The sequence below is a fragment of the Passer domesticus genome, chromosome 3 (genome assembly GCF_036417665.1).
Source record: "Passer domesticus isolate bPasDom1 chromosome 3, bPasDom1.hap1, whole genome shotgun sequence".
Lineage (NCBI taxonomy): Eukaryota > Metazoa > Chordata > Aves > Passeriformes > Passeridae > Passer > Passer domesticus.
Window position 1 is genome coordinate 110158622 of NC_087476.1, and position 16189 is coordinate 110174810.

The window sequence follows — 16189 nt, forward strand, 5'->3', positions numbered from 1 at the left end:
AAAAAACCTGGGCCACCCTGCCTTATCACCCTTGAAAAGGGGGAGTATGGCTTGAATCCCACCAGATCCTTCAATCCCACTTAGGAAAACACATGATAAAAACAGACTAACAACTTCTGAAGTGTTGTGATGTTTAGATCAGATTCTTATCTAAATATTTAACCTCTCCCTTAAATAATGACAGAACCATTCCCTTCCCTCCTATGCACACAATAAAATGTCTATCTTATGATAAGGCAAATTACTAAAAACGCAGTTAAAAAACTTTTAAAAGAAGCTTCAAATACCCCATAAATTCCAAAGGGCAAATACAACCTACATCACCTACAAATCCCTGCCACCATGGCTGTTTTCATTCAACTCATCTATTCACTTATTTGAAATATCCAATCTTCTCAATATTTCCTAATTCTCAAAAGAGAAATGGCCAGAGTTTTCTTTATTTAAAGATAAGCAGAGCCAGCATTTCTTGAACAGCTTTTCAGGATCTGCTTAAGAACATCAGCAGAGACAAACAGTGCCTGCTTAAAAAAAACTAAATTATAAAACTTAAAGAAAATTCTACAACATGAACACTTGGCTTTTTTTCCCCCCTGCCTTTTTTTGTCCTCTTCCCTTAAAATCCACAAAAGCAAAAAATTTCTATCAGGAGCAGCAAGACCTTAAAAATTAGGCAGCCATAAATTTAAACTGGCAGAAAAAGTCAATGAAATCAACAACAAAGAAGAAAGTGATTAATGTATAACACAAATATAGCTGATCTTTACTTAATAACCTATAGCAGCTTATTTTGCATAAAATCTTCTCAAACAATTTTTTTTCAAACTCTGCATAATAAATTAGAATATAAACATTCCCCCACAAGCCTTGTGGGGAGCAGTAGGCACTTTAAACCAAACCCTGAGAAATGTTTCATTTAAAGGACTGCAGATCTAACAGATTAGGGTTAGACAGAGGCTTGGTCCCCCAATAGGTCCAACACAACGACTCCTAGGCTGGTCACAAGATGACCCAAACCCCAGTCTAGAGTAACACCCAACAGCTTGTTCTGCACTAGAATGAGGTGTTTGATAATAGATAGGGAAGGAAGACCCAGTGAATTTAACAATCTGAGTGATACATCCTCAGGAACAGTTTTCTGTTACCTCTTCCTCAGTGGCCATGAGAAAAAGCCTAACAGGTTGCTTGTAAGGCAACCTCACATTACATAAACACCAGCTTTATGCTCCCAAATCATCATTAACAATCAACACAATCAGGTTCACAGGTGTTCTGTCAAGTACAGAAAACACCAGGCAAATCCTGCAGCTTCTGAAAACACTATCAGACCTGAGCCCATCAGGAGCAGCAGGAGCTCCAGAAAATGGCATAACAAAAGGAGACAATTCTAAAGGAATTCTAAAGGAGACAATTCTAAAGGAAATAATTATATAGCTACATAACAAACTGAAATAAAAATGAAGCATCAAACTGAAATAAAAATGAAGCATCAAACTGAAATAAAAATGAAGCATCAACTGCGGGTTACAGATAATTTTTTCATAACTGGACAAGACTATCCCCGTACTGCAAGAAGTCACATTATGAACCAAAAAACAACTCCTGCTAAAGAACAACTGTACTTCACTGCTGAGCATGGGCTGTGCTGCCAGTCTGCCCTGCTGGCAGCTGAAGGACTTGTAAAAAAGGGTCTACAGGGAAAAAAGCATTTACCACATCATACCAATCATGGAAGGAGTTCTGTAATGAGACAACATGCCAAGCCACCCTCCAAAGCATTATCAGAGAAGGTAACACTTTACTGACTGTAAGTAGTTTTCTAAACTGAAAATTTCCTAAACATATGGAAATGGATTATTAGTAGAAATAATCCATCATAGAAACAAATTTGGCAACAGATGAGATCATTCTGGCAAGAATTTTCTTCAATTCAGCACCTTTGAAAGTCTTCATTAATGCTGTAGCTCATTTTTACTCAACACATCCTTACTTTATTTTCCCTCAATGACTAAAAAACCACTGACAAGCTTACCACCAAACACTCCAGGACAAAGTGCTTTATGTACACCTTGCATGGATGAGTGTTCTTATAGAGTCAGCACTCCTTAAAAAGCTTTTTCTTCTATTCTTGTACATCTCTGCTGATATTTGGTAACCCTGACCATGTTTTGTTACCTTGATCAATTAAAAATACAGGAAACTAAATCAAATACAAATGTCTTGGATGCACTCTTCAGCAACAATTCACCAAGGATGCAGGACTCGGATTTTTCCGAACATTTCTGCTGAAGTCTCAAAAGGGCAGCAGTATTACACTGCTCCACTGAGCAGGTGAAAAAAGTCATGCAGTGAAGACTTCAGCTGTAGGAGGTTCTTAGATTTATCCTCCACAGCCACCAGAAGAAGAGATGATCCAAAGTGACCAGAAATTAAGAAAGCTCAACATCTTGTGTGAAGCAATGCTAAGAGTAAAAAGTGCTATTCTAAGTAGCAAGTGGCAACTGGCTTGTCACCAATTTGAAGAGCCAGGTAATTAAAAATCAGGTAGAAATATCTTTGCCAACAGCAGCTTCCTGAGAACTCTGTAGTGACTGAAGCAGCTTTTTCCATGGCTTTTGCTCCACGAGAGGTCCAGATGACACATGGAGTCCCTGGAAGCACACTGTCAGGAACAGTTTCCTTAACTGAGGAAGCAAATCCCATCAGCTGCCAAGCCGCACCAGTCCAATCATTCTGACCACAACAAATTCCAGCAGCACCCCTGGTTAACTGCTCAACTTCAAAACAATTTGGGGTATGCAAAGAGTAGAACACTACTTTGTTTTTCTCCATCATCAAATGGCTTAAGGTATCCATCAGTAAGGATGACATGCTTCATACTGCAAAACCAAGGGATCAGGAACAAGTGCTTCATACACGTGCAGAGAAATTCTGACTCCATGAAAAAAGTTATACTCACAAGATGAAGTCATAAGGAATGATGTGCAAGGAAAACTATCCAAAAGGTTATGACCAGAATAAAGTGTGTAAATTCACTAGCAGAGGAACACCAGTGCTGGAAGAGGCATCACATGGCAGGTGTAATTCCTGAGTCTGTTTTCCCAGGTGCATTAAAAGCTGTGTGTCTCTGTCTCCAGGTACCCGAGACCTCTGGTGCTCCAAACATCTTGAATCCTTCATCTTCAGCATCTCACAGCATCTCACCTTCTGTCCATCCTTGCAACTTCAATTTCAGACACCTGTTGTTATTCTTTCTTCCTTTTCTTGTACCTCATCACCATGATTACTGCCTTTCGCCAGCAAACAAAGCTCCCTGCAACACTCCTCTTTTGCAGCTTCAAAATAACTGTGACCAGGCAGAGAAGAATCTCAGTTGACATCATTTTCTTCCTAATTGAGTGCACTGGAGTCTATCTTGACAGCATCTGAAGAAGAATGAGAAGAAAAGGGATTACATTATGGTCTCAGTGGTACAAGAGCTGCTCTCTGCAAATGCAGCTGTTCAAAGCAAATGCAGCTCTATTGCTAAGGTTCATGTCTCATGAAACACAAGGCATGGTCTCCTCTAAGAATTGCCTGATGTAGGAAGAGATTTATTCTTACTCTATATTATTGGGTTTGCTGCTTGATAAAAAATAGAATCAAAATAATCCACTGGGAAAAAGAAAGCTATTTGCCATGATTCAACAACACCCATTTTTTTAAGAAAGCAATCCCGAGGCTGTAGTTTGAGCACTGCATTAGAAGCCAACTCACAGTTACAAAAGGGCAATGGCATTTTAATGATTCAGTCCACGTGTGGCAGCTTTCCCTGAGAGCTGCAAACACTCCATCCTGGTATATGTGCTCTTACTTAAATGCCACTCTCCTCAATGGACCTATTAATTCCACACAGGTCTCCACAAATGGTTAAGTCTAAGTTCCAGCTCTGCAGGAAATATCACAATTCTGCCTCTACAACCACCTGGCTTCAGGTGGGGTTCAGCTGCTGTCACTACCTTAGAATGAGTATCAGCACCTGATCAGCCAAGGGAGAAGTGAAGGAAAGGTTCTCCTCTTGCAACAATGGGGCATACGTGACCTTCCAAAAATCTGACTCCTACTGAGACAGCAATGCTCTGGCAATTCAGCAAAGTCACAAGGCACCAGGCTCCCTCCAGGACAGTCCTGCCCTTTGACCCCACCGGGAAATGCTGCCACCCTCTCCCCTTTAGCAGTCCCACGTGCTGGCCTGCAGTGCACCTCAGGTCTGTGTGAGCCACCCGCGGGGTCACTGACTGCACTGCTGCAGTGCTGCACCTGCCTTGTGAACCATGGCAGACAACTGACCCCTCAAGGCAAGTTCATGGTTTACCTGCCACTCGTGACAGGTTCACTACTTTAGGGGCCTTTATCAGGGCAAAACACCCTACTCAAAACTATCTGTACCTCTGTCACGTTAGGAAAATACACAGTATGGTCTGTCCATTAATGAAAAAGGCAGTAAGATAATGATTTAAAATTTTCATCTGCCATTTAGTTTTCTTGTAACTCAAGTACTTGGGTCCTCAGTAAAGCTGGTGACAATCTGGACAGATTATTTATTTCCATCTTTACAAAAACAGCAGTAGTAGGCAACAACAGCCCCAGAGAAGGTAAGAAACAGGTGGTGATCTCATGAAAAGCTGAGGTCAAAAGAGCCAACACCTGCCAGACAGTTACAAGTTTCAGAGTGAAGCCTTCAGATCTAACTCCACCTGCCTCCTGTCACCCCTCTGCCCACAAAGAGAAACAGAGCAGACAAAACCAAGACAACGATACCTTGCAGGGCCAGCTCATCATCCTCGGTAGCTTGTCCTCGTTGGCCTTCTCCTCAGATTCCAGAACTCCTTTTCCCACTGCAGAATTCATCCAACTCCTTCAGGAAGCATCTTTAAAGCAGGGTGACTTCACGAATGGCTTGTCCACTAGGAACAAATCTGGTTCTTCATATGTCACAAGTTATCCCAAAGTTTTAATGCTTGCTTGCTTTGAGTCCTCACTCTGTGTACTCCAGCTGTCAGCACTGAGACTCCTTCCAAATCTCACAAACATTTGCTGCACCATGGAATAAACCATCCTCCAGAGGAACAAGCTCTCTGTGGTTGGGACCTTGGGTAGCTCCGGTTTCCAAGCAGGCTTCAGCTGGATGGGTGTCCAAGTGCTCACAAGCACCACAAGAGAGCCGTGTGGTTAGTGCTGAAGTTTCAAGGAAGCAGCTATCCAGGGATAAGACATTAACAGCACGTGCTACGGATGAGACAAGCAAAAAGACTTCCAAGAACTGGACAAAGCCACACAACGCTGGAGACCTCAAAGAGCATGCCCAGAGAAAGAGAGGCAGTACACTGCAAGGGGAAATTAGGAAGAAATACTGCATGGGTACAACTGCAGCGCCTGAGACCGCTCAACCAGCCCAAGGAAGGAGCTTTTCAGGCAAAAGCTGCAGTTAATCGCTGTAACTAGACAGTAACTCAGACAGTGTTGCCGTGCAGGACTAAATCACGTGAAGTTCTGCAATCTGAAGCCAGTTCAGGTAACAGTGTCAGAAAACTTGTTTCTTAAGCCTTCTACTTTCTGGGATCAGGATAGAAGAGGAGCCCTCACAATTTTTTCCTCTCTTCCGAATAAATTCTTTCCATGCCACAGGCACAAGCCTCACCGTCCTGAGGGAGCAAGACTTGCTAGTTTGTCCTGATTAAGCCTTCTCAGCAAAAAGGTATTTAAACTACGAGAAGGTTAACTAAAAGCCATTAGACACGAACACTAATTAACAAAAATTCTCTCGGGAGCTCCTCATAACAATCCCCCCCTATTCCCGGTCGTGTCACCAAGGGAGACCAGCAGAGACCCGCAGCAGCACCGCTTGCGTCCCCGCGGCCGAGGGGGACGGGGCTCGCGTGTCCATGGCGCGGCTTTCACCGACACGGCTCCGTCCGTCCGAGCATCGCCCCGGGCCGGCGGCGAGCCCCTCCGCGCCGGGGCGCGCTCCGAGGCGCCCGCCGACCCCCGGCGGCCCCGGAGCCGCTCCCGGAGCGCGGGGAGCCCCGCGGCCCGCCCGGCGCCCAGCCCGACCCCGCGGCCGGGCCGCCGGCACCCGGCCGCCCCTCACCTTCTTGAGGGCGGGCACCAGCAGCCCCCGCCACTTGGGCGCGTTCTCCTCGCTGAAGAACTCGTAGAGCAGCGGCTGCGCCTGCATGGTGCCGCCGGGGCGGGCCGGGAGCCGCGCGGGAGGGCCGGCGGCGCTCAGCGGGAGCCGCGGCGCTCCCCCGCCGCCGGCGGGGGCGGCAGGCCCGCAGCGGCGGGGGGGGGCGGCGGCTGCCGCATTCCCCGCCCCGGCTCGCGGGGGCGGCAGGGGGGGCGCGCGGCGGGACGGGGGTCGCGCGCGGGCCGCGAGGGGCGGGGTCGGAGCGCGAGCGCCGCCGCCTCCCCGGTCCCGTCCTCGCCCGCTCCGTCGGCGGCCGCGGCGCATGCGCGGAGCGGCGGCGCCCAGCGGGGGGCCCCCCGCGCGCCTGCGCCCCGCCACGCGCGGCCGCGGCCTTCCTGGCGGAAGTGACGTTAGGGGGGCGGGCCGGCCGCGCGCGCCCCCTGGCGGCGGGAGGGCGAATGGCGATCCCTGGGAACGGCGGGGGCCGGAGGTGAGGAACTGGGAATGGATCGGTGTGGGACACACGGGATGGATCGGTGAGGGATACACGGGGATGGATCGGGCTGGGACACTAGGAATGGATCGGTGAGGGATACTGGGGATGGATCGGTGAGGGATACACGGGGATGGATCGGGCTGGGATACTGGGGATGGATCGGGCTGGGACACTGGGAATGGATCGGTGTGGGACACACGGGATGGATCGGCCTGGGACACTGGGGATGGATCGGGCTGGGACACTGGGGATGGATCGGGCTGGGACACACGGGATGGATCGGTGTGGGACACACGGGATGGATCGGGCTGGGACACTGGGGATGGATCGGGCTGGGATACACGGGATGGATCGGGCTGGACACTGGGAATGGATCGGTGCGGGATACTGGGGAATGGATCGGTGCAGGACATGCAGGAATGGATTCAGCTGAGACAAGAAATTGGACAAATATTCCAGGAGGCCTTGTGTGGATAGACAAGGAGCTCTTGGACAGGCTCAGACACTAAAGGAGGCTGTGGAGGGTGGAAGCAGGAGCTGAAGCCTGGCAGGAATACAGAGAAGTTGTCCGGGCAGCCAGGGATAGAGGAGATAAAGCTCCGAGAGAGTTAGACATGGCCAGGGACATCAAGGACAAGAGGAAAAGCTTCTGCAGGTGTGTGGGTGATAAAAGGAACACCAGGAAAAATGAGGATCCTCTCTGGAAGTAAGGGGGAGACGTGATTAGCTGGGATGGGGCAAAGGCTGAGGTGCTCAATTACTTTTTTGTCTCTTTCTCCACCAGGATGTGCTCCAGCCACACTGCCCGAGCTGCAGAAGGGAAAAACAGGGCCTGGGGGACTGAGGAATCACCTGCTGGAGAAGATGGGATTCAAGGCTGTCCAAAGCACCTGGAGGTGCACAAACCCATGGCACCTGATGAGATGTATCCACACGTCCTAAAGGAACTGGTGTCTCCCTCCCCAGACAGATTTCTACAGCTTCTTCCACACCACTCATAGATGACCTTCCTGTACTTTAGGTGTGCTTCCTTGGAGGGAAGCAAGAGGCTTGGGCACGCTCCCTATTTTTACCAGCTATTTTCCCTTGCAATCCTTCAAAACCCAGCAGGGCTATTGCCAGAGCTGAACCCTGTGGGGTGTAAGAAATGTGCCCTGCCTGGGGACAGCCACCCCCCCAGTGCTCACAGCACTGCTGGGCTGCCCCAGCCCCACTGCAGGCTCCCCGTGGCAGAGCTGCAGGCAGCCAGCAGCGTGCCTCACCTTGCACAGCCCTTGCTGTCAGGTAAGGGCTGTGGGATGCACAATTTGAATCTGAACCCCCTTTTTTTGTGCCACCAGATCCAGTTTCTGACACAGGCAGGCAGCACTGCACGGAGAGATGGGAAAGAAAAAGATAAAAGCAGTGTTCATTGCCCTGTGATCCCAGCTTCCAGGAGCACTTCTGTAACACACACAATGGCACTGCTTTCTTCATTCCCTGTAAGGAGGCTCAGTTTGGGCCAAAGCACTGGTCAGATTTGGCTGCCAGCTGGTGAATGCCTGATCCTGTGGTCAAATCAACCCTCCTGCCTGCCAGCAGCTCCTTCCAATTGCTAGGAGCAAGCATGGAAGGGACTAGGAGGAGGAAAAGGGAAGCACAGAGATGGCTGGAGGAGCTGTGTCCACCACCCATGGCAGAGGCCTTGCTGGAACCTCATGGTACCTGTGATGGGGTTTCCTGGCCCTGACTGGGCTCCCATCAGTCAGCCACACACTGATCCCAATCCTACACCAGGATTCCAGTCACAAGCTCCTACCAGGCATGGCTCTGGAGAACTTTAGTTCAAGGCAGCTTCAGGTCTAGCCAAGGAGACCTTTTGGTTTACCAGACACCCAGGCTGTCAGCAGAGCAGGCAAGCAGCTTGAGATGTGGAAAAGGCAGTTTTGTGGCACAAACCCCAAATCCTGCAACAGGACAATTCCTCAAAAAAGCAGGAATTCCTCACTTCTTACCTTTGAGGCTGGAGAGCAGCATGGGAAGAGCAAAGCTGTTCTGATTCTACCAACAGACTGGAAACAAGCCTGCCCTAGCACAACGCTCCCTTCTTCCCACATGCTCTCTCCTCATTATCTTTAGCCCTTCCAGCTGCATCCCTGCGTGCATGCTCGTACCAAAAATGCCCAAGCAGAGTAAAAACCAACAGCCCTCAGCCTCTGGTGCCTATAATTCAGCAGTGGCTTGAGGAACCTGGCCCCAGCTGCTACAGGACCCCCCCAGGAGGAAGCACGTTCATAGCACGTCAGCTGCAGGGCACTTTGCTAAATGTGAGTGACTTTCTGCATGTCCAAGTGAGGAACAGCCCACAGGGGACAGGATGGAAATTGCCCTTGGGGATTTCACAAGGGCGCTGTGAAGCACACACAACTTCTCAGCTTTTCTGAGAGTTCAGCAGCGAGGCTTGTGCCACCACCTCTTCCCCCACAGGATGAGCAGAGGCTCAGGACAAGGAACAGCCACGATGGGGCTGGCAGAGGCAGTGAGCTCGAGGCCCACAGGCAGAAAAATAAACCTGCTGAATAAATCAGTGTTGCAATCAACAGAGATGGAACAGCAGGAAATGGAGGGACAAAACCACAAAAGGTGTAATTTAGAAAGACTTAGCTGAAATCTACATGTCCACTGCCCAAAGGCCAGAAGGGTATTGATGCCAACCCAAACTGAGTGGAGCTCCAGCAACCTCTGTTCATACATTCAGAGACGCCCAGCTTCTGTGTTTGGCACAACCATTTAATAGCAGAATTGAAAACTCAGTATGTTCCATTTTAATCTTATGTGGAAAATCAGTGCAGGTGATAATCTAATTGTACAACAACATGTTAAAAAAATTTATTTTACATTATGTACATTAGGGAACATATTTCAAAGCATTACCCATCACAACAATAACGCAGGCCATAAATCACTTTTAATTTAGTTTGGTTTTAGTGTATATTATCACAATAAAATATAAAGAACATATACAAAAAAAGGAGTCAAATGTGTGCATTTTGCTTAAAACTTGGCATTTACACACTCCATTGGAAAATAGCAGTCAAAAATACTTCTGATCAAAACTAAGTTCCCGTGATGCGTAGTAACCATCGTGTTGTTTCAATGAGGTAGTAACTAAATTTTGGCCATGTGTTAACATCCTAAAATCAAGAAAAGTGAAAATGGTTATAAGGCCAAAAAAAAAGGTCAAAATGGCAACATCTCTGAGCCATTTCCACAATGTGGAATGTTGCTCCTTTTCATCATGATATGAAACTATTTAGTAAGACAAACAGTAATAACTATTTTTTATCATTGTATACACTAATAATTCAAACAACTATTGCAGAATTACAGCCAGGTACCACTAGTCTGGGACTGACACCCATCCATAAGGTATTGTTTTCAAGCATAGAGAAGTAATCATAAGGAAAGTTTTAATTAAATATAAAAATACAGGTGTTTAACTGGTTTGGTTCACAAAGGAATCTACCCAAATAAACAAAAAAAAGGAACTTTGAAGCCCAAGTCATATCCACAAAGTCACAGCTTACCTTTGTGACTAAATACATCACATCTCAATACATTGTGCAAACATGAACACCAGTGTGTTGTATTGAAATTAAAACAAGATTGTAATCCGATTACAGCCTTGGTTACAATTTCTAAAAGTTAATATTTATTTGTATTAGTAAATTACATATAATAAAATACAATAGTGTTGCTAAATGTACTATATTTGTTGCTAGAATCCCACTTTATAATAAACACATGAGACGTCCTTATAATAGTACCCCGATTTAATTTCTGCATCCTCAGTGACTTTTACATCTGTACAGGTAAGACACTTGTACTTAACAGGAGGACCTCTATCTACAGAAAGTCAGTGTAGGGCTTCAGCAAGAAGTTTCACTGAAAAATACTGCATATGTACAAAGATTACATAACAGTAAATTAAGCACTTCTGTGGTATCATAATGCTTCTGTGTCCATACCACAAACAATTTTCGTCTTCCCCTCATGCCACAATAAATTATAAAGTAACTGAAGTGGGGTTACTGCAGCTTTTGTGCAATTCCAGCCAGTCACGAGTGCTGCTGCAGCAGGAGTGTTCTCCTCACAGTGAGCTGCCTGCCACGTGCTGCTCTCAGTAGCTGTTCTCATGGCCTGCCAGGATATACAAATTGCTGTTGGCTGTCGGGTTGTCCGTCGGCCTGCTCTCCAGCACCACGACCCTAAAATGGAAATTAAAAAAGTCACAATGTCAAGTGATCCTTCATTTAAAAACAACCTCTGAGTTTAAATATTCTTTCCTAGGATCCATCTGACTGGTCGTTATTTCTCTTTCCCTGGATGCCTTTAGTCCAAAAGCTCTCAAACCAATGCCAACCTCAAAGCAAGCTCACAGTCTTACCCAGACAAGGTCTCCAAGGATCTCCCACAGCCTCTCTGGGCTCCTGCTACAGTGCTGAACCATCCTCACCAATCATGTTTATCCCTTGCTGCAATGCATCCCTATTGCCTCTCATCCTTTAGTGAGGGCTTCTGAAATGGGTCCATCACTCCCCTACTGAACTTGTGCTTTCCCAGAGCTTTGCAAAGCGAACCCATTCATCAGGCTCCAGTTCTGAGAGCTGTTTTTCTGCTTCTAGCCACAGGAATCACAGATGAACAAAGCTGATTCTTCTGTGAACACCTCTAGTTAATCTCTGAGCCTGTGTAACCTAACCCACAGAAACTTCCTTCAGCTCTGAAAGTTGCAGAGACCAAAATTTGCAGGCAAAGAGAATCCTCAAGGAAAGGAGTACTATGTGAAGAGTTTTCTCTTTCTTGCCACCCACTTTTGGCTATCACTGGAGACAAGAGACAGGGTTACATGGGCCCGCAACTGCAAAGATCATAAGGGAAGTCCTAGACCAGACCTTTCTCTTCAAAGAAGAGAAATCAGCCATCACAATTTTGTTTCACAAACTATTTAAAATTTTTTCATCAGGCAAGAACTGCTAAAACTGCTAAACAGACCAGGACATTCATGACTGACTTCTCCACAAACATCCTGAAGTGAAGGCAGATAGTGGGAAACTCAAATCCCTCTTGTGGATTCAGACAGGAAAGTGTGCTGGCTCCAAGACTAAAAAACCTGAAAAAAACCTGACCTCTACTCAACGTGCTCCACAAAGAGAATGACACCTCATGCAATGAGGCAATTGCCTGTCCATGAGGAGAAAGCAACACACAAGCTTTTATTACACTGACATCAAGGTTTTTGATTCTCAGAACATCAGCTCCTATGAACTGTCTAGGAAAGGACTCCTGTTACTGGAAAAATGCTTCATACTCAAGCACAAAACAGGACAGAGCTGCAAGGAAAAGGGTATATGAAGAAACTGGAATTAGTGTTTGTTGCAGAGCGAACTCTCTAAGTTCTTAGACTTTTTCTTAGACTTGAAAACTATCAGAGCAAGCCAGAAATAGATGGGACCATATTTGGGGAAGAGGACATTTTTACAAGGCAATTTTTTGCAATGTCATTCTAAAATTCCATGTGGGTTTACTGCAAGCAGGGTAAGACACAGGCAATTCTCAAAAGAAAAGTTAAAGCCTATTTTTGCAGTTCTTGTGAATTCATTACTGGTGAAACTGTCATGTCAGCATGCACTCCCCTGAAGACAAAACAGTTGCTGCTTCTGTGGCTCTTACAGAAGTACAAAGTTCAACACCAGGGCAGAGAAAGTTGAGGAAGTCAGGGACACTCCTAAAACAGCACTTGGGTCACTCAGACAGGTCCCAAAAGTAGATGCCAAAGAACAGCTACATTGGGAGCTATCAAGAGCTCCTACAAGACCTGAACCGTCATGTTGGGAGAAGAACTGGTAGATTTCCTTTCTGGGGTGAAAGTGAGATATTTAAATTTTTTAAGTACTTTTTGCACTTATTTCCAAATCTAGAAGCAGATTTTGATGAGCTATTGCTGAAGAACATCTGAAAGTAAAGATTTCACCAAGTTAAACAAAAGAATTACAATACAAAAAAAAAGAAAACACTCCTGGAGATTGTGACTGCAGCCAAGTAAAAGCTTCTTGCATGGCTAAGTACTTCTGGAGGTTTTTAATTATTTTAAATTTAAGAAAGAGAAAAGTAAAAATGAAGAACTGGAAGGTAGACATGTACACAAAGGAATGTCTAAGATGCCTAAAAAAGAATTTGCAAGAAACATGGAAAAAACTTTTACAAGAAGAACACACATTATTCTTTTATTTTTGTATGTCCTGTTTACTTCTCATCTTACCTGTCAGATCCCAGAAGCCTGAATATCCTTGTATTATCAGAAATTTCTTGTGTGATCTAGACAATAAAAAGAAATACTTACATGTTAAGAGCACAAGTCTTTTCATTTTGTTTTTAACATTAGTCAAGAGAAAAGAATTGACTGTGACTGATGTTACCAACTGACTGCCAATTGAAATCCAATAGACTATAATGCAACTGTCACTTTTAACTAAAATATAGAAGTTTTCTGTAATTCCTCCCACATTACATGAATTCCTCTGCTAGCCACTGCAAGCACAACAGCAGGGCCCAGCTTGGTACTTGAGTTACCAGTGCAATTGTCTTTACAGTCATGGCTGAAAGAGATAGGGTGCAATTAATGTCACTTTAGGGTGTATACCCAAAAATGGGCCAGGCAAATCACACATAAAACACATTTTGTTGAACTGCTGAATAATTGTAAGAATGCATTAAGTTCATATTCTGAAAACCCTAGCAGAGAAACAATCTAATCTGTGGTACTTATGCCCACTCCAAAAATAAAATTTAATCTTTTGACATTTCAGACGAGTGCAACAGACCCATGTGTTCTGTTGGTGAACTGTACTTGTGTGATACATCTTTATGGTCATATGAGTATCAAAGCACCCACAAAATCATCATGTTCATTAATGAAGTCAACCAAAGCCCAGTGCATACTCCAAAGGGTATTCAGTCACTTTGTGATCAGGCAACACTGTGTACAAAGCTCCTCTTCTAAACAGCCAAATTTTACACTGTGGGGAAAGTAGGCATTCTCATCTCCTTCCCAGACCCTAGTAATGTTAGCTGACTTAGTGAATTCACTTCTGGTGCAGAGAACTTGCAAGAGAATTTTAATTCACAACAATGAAATCCTTCACTTTTCTAAAAAAATTAATTTCTACTTTCTGTGAGGCTAAGGCTGTAAAATCTTTGCCCAAATTTTGAATTTCTTGTGTCAGAATTCACAGTTCCCTCTTTCAATTTTCACACTTGATCAACCACGGTGGAAGGTCACAATTGTGGAAGGAAAGAACTTTGCAAGCAGCTCAAGTCACCCCCAATTAGGCCAACTGTATTAGAATAGGGAGTCTGAACTAATGATGCCTTCAAAGAAATGCTGCAAGTTAAGTCAGTCAGCTTTTTGTCCCATGCAACAACTTCCTACCCACTACATAGTACAAGATTTCCCCCAAAGTAACAAACATGGTCAAGACCTGAGCCTGGCACTGAAGGCTTTTCATATTACAGCAGAAAATACATTTATTGTTTTTAACCGCTGCAGCTAGTGGGACAGCTAGTAGAGATAAGGAATTTAAAAAGGCCCAAAAGCTTACCCAAGACGTGTCCTACAGAGAAAACATTTTAGGTGGCTTGCTTTTCTGTCAACAGCCCAGTTCTGCTTTCAGTTCTTCATTTAGGTTCTGGCTTTGGCTTGACAGCAACAAAGCAAGCCACTGTCCCTGATGCTTTACATAAACAACAACATGCATCCATTTGGGCTGCAGCACACTGGGACATGGCCTCTCCCAGCTGAAGCAGAGCCACTGAGTGCTCTACCCTTGGACAGAGCAATGCACAAATGCCACAATAAACATTTACACCTTGGAAACAAGCAGCAGTCTGACTCCAGCCTTTGGTTCACACAGAGCAGCCTCACTGTTAGCACAGACTGGGTCAATTGAGGCTTTGTGCAAGTCAGTGTAGTGCTGGAACAATGTGGTGTGACTGTATGTGTACCTTAAAATACAATTAGTGATAATGAGCTCAATTTCTCAGTCAATGAAACACTGATGGAGAAACTGGTAATATTTGTAAATATTCATTAATAACCAAACTAATTCCTATATAGTACAGAATTTTCACTAACAGGTACACAAGGTGTGCAGCAAGGGAAAATAAAAACTATTTGGGAAGGTGGTTATAATGGTTTAACTCTGTCTAAAAAATCACATTCAATGGGCTAAAAAAGTGACTACAAGGAGATTTTAGGGAAAAAAACAAATCAACCATATTTAGGTCAATCTGGTATTTTTCTACTGAATATGGAAAAATATTTCATGTGAAAGCTGGTGCAATTCTTCAAAGTATTTGTAAGCCAAGAGAACATGGAAAAGACTAAAAAACATCAGGCAACTCATTTGACACTGTGACAAAAAGCTGAAGTTTAGCAGTGGAACCACTGGCAAAGCCTAGATTTTTGCATCCATATGTGTGAGGCTAAGGAACTGACAGTGGTCTTGAAAGCAATTTAAGATGAAGATTAACATCACCAAGAATTAGACTTGGATATTTTCTGTGGTATCCTGGCCTGGTCTTTTGTTTCTGCTTTGTTTGTCAGATGTGAGGGGGTTCTTGCACAGCTCCACCAATGCTTTCTAGCTTATGAAACAAGCTTAGAATGAGAATACAGCTCCTAGGTCCAACCTAGGAAATTGCTGAAATGTTTCACTCTTTTTCAGGCAGCTGTATTGTGCATTTCTCCTCCACATGGCTTACGTTAGAAGCCAGAATTTGATGCAAAATGTAGAACTCACCTCATTTGATCTAAAACTCCTTCCTTGCATGCCGTGTTTCCAGAATGCTAACACACTGTCTTGTAGACAAACTGGTAAGAAAGAACACTGGAATCAGTTTTGAGGCATAAACTCAACCCTTGCTTTTAAGGCCAAAAGCACAAGACTATAGTTTTGAAATCTGTACACGTATGTTCCATTGTATGACATCCACCCACTCAGACTATGGAATGTCTCCCAGAAATCTGAAAACTGAACCTACCTCAAAAGTAGCTGCATTTATACATTTATGTGTTTAATGAGCAGGGTTTAAAAACATTTCCACCTAACCAGAAAATATTCTAAATGTCTAGTCCTAAACATGTCATTTTCTTTGAACAGGAAATGCCTTTAATACTTGCAGACAAAATATATGGAGTTTTAACAGAGAAGATAAAATATATAGGGAGTTTTAACAAAAGTGTCCTTGGAGACACTGCCAGGACAGTAAAGGCCACTGGAAACTCATTTTGTGACAAGCAGGGTGAGGACTACAGTACATGCAGCGGTCCCAGAGTGAGAAGCTTCAACTACATAGAATCCTTCCTTCTCCCCATTTCCAATCATCAAGAGCCATAAAAGCAATGTTATTAATGGGAATGTTTTCTTGTCCTCTTCTCTGTGGGAGATTGGACGGGGTCTTTGGGAGCCTGAAACTTTAAAGCTTCT

The 16189-nt window shown here is 44.8% G+C and overlaps 2 protein-coding genes and 1 long non-coding RNA gene across 11 annotated transcripts in view; 1 reads left to right on the forward strand and 2 right to left on the reverse strand.

Moving 5' to 3' along the window:
* Nucleotides 1–6318, reverse strand: part of SOS1 (SOS Ras/Rac guanine nucleotide exchange factor 1) — a 43226-nt gene extending 36908 nt beyond the window's left edge. For 2 of the 5 annotated variants that reach the window (XM_064415084.1, XM_064415080.1), the window contains exon 1: nt 6131–6318. In XM_064415084.1, coding sequence (XP_064271154.1) covers nt 6131–6217 — 87 coding nt within the window. In that variant the 5' untranslated portion in view covers nt 6218–6318. The other 3 variants (XM_064415082.1, XM_064415083.1, XM_064415081.1) reach the window with 3 other exon arrangements.
* A 275-nt stretch (nt 6319–6593) lies between these two features.
* Nucleotides 6594–9866, forward strand: LOC135297487 (uncharacterized). The gene is made up of 3 exons (XR_010359474.1): nt 6594–6656; nt 7122–7317; nt 7447–9866. It is a non-coding gene; the product is annotated as an uncharacterized LOC135297487 (long non-coding RNA).
* Nucleotides 9506–16189, reverse strand: part of MAP4K3 (mitogen-activated protein kinase kinase kinase kinase 3) — a 65505-nt gene continuing 58821 nt past the window's right edge. For all 5 annotated transcript variants that reach the window (XM_064415095.1, XM_064415094.1, XM_064415093.1 and 2 more), the window contains 3 exons: nt 15503–15573; nt 12964–13019; nt 9506–10909 (listed from right to left, as the gene is read on the reverse strand). In XM_064415095.1, the coding sequence (XP_064271165.1) occupies nt 10822–10909; nt 12964–13019; nt 15503–15573 (215 nt within the window). In that variant the 3' untranslated portion in view covers nt 9506–10821. The remainder of the gene's footprint in view (nt 10910–12963; nt 13020–15502; nt 15574–16189) is intronic.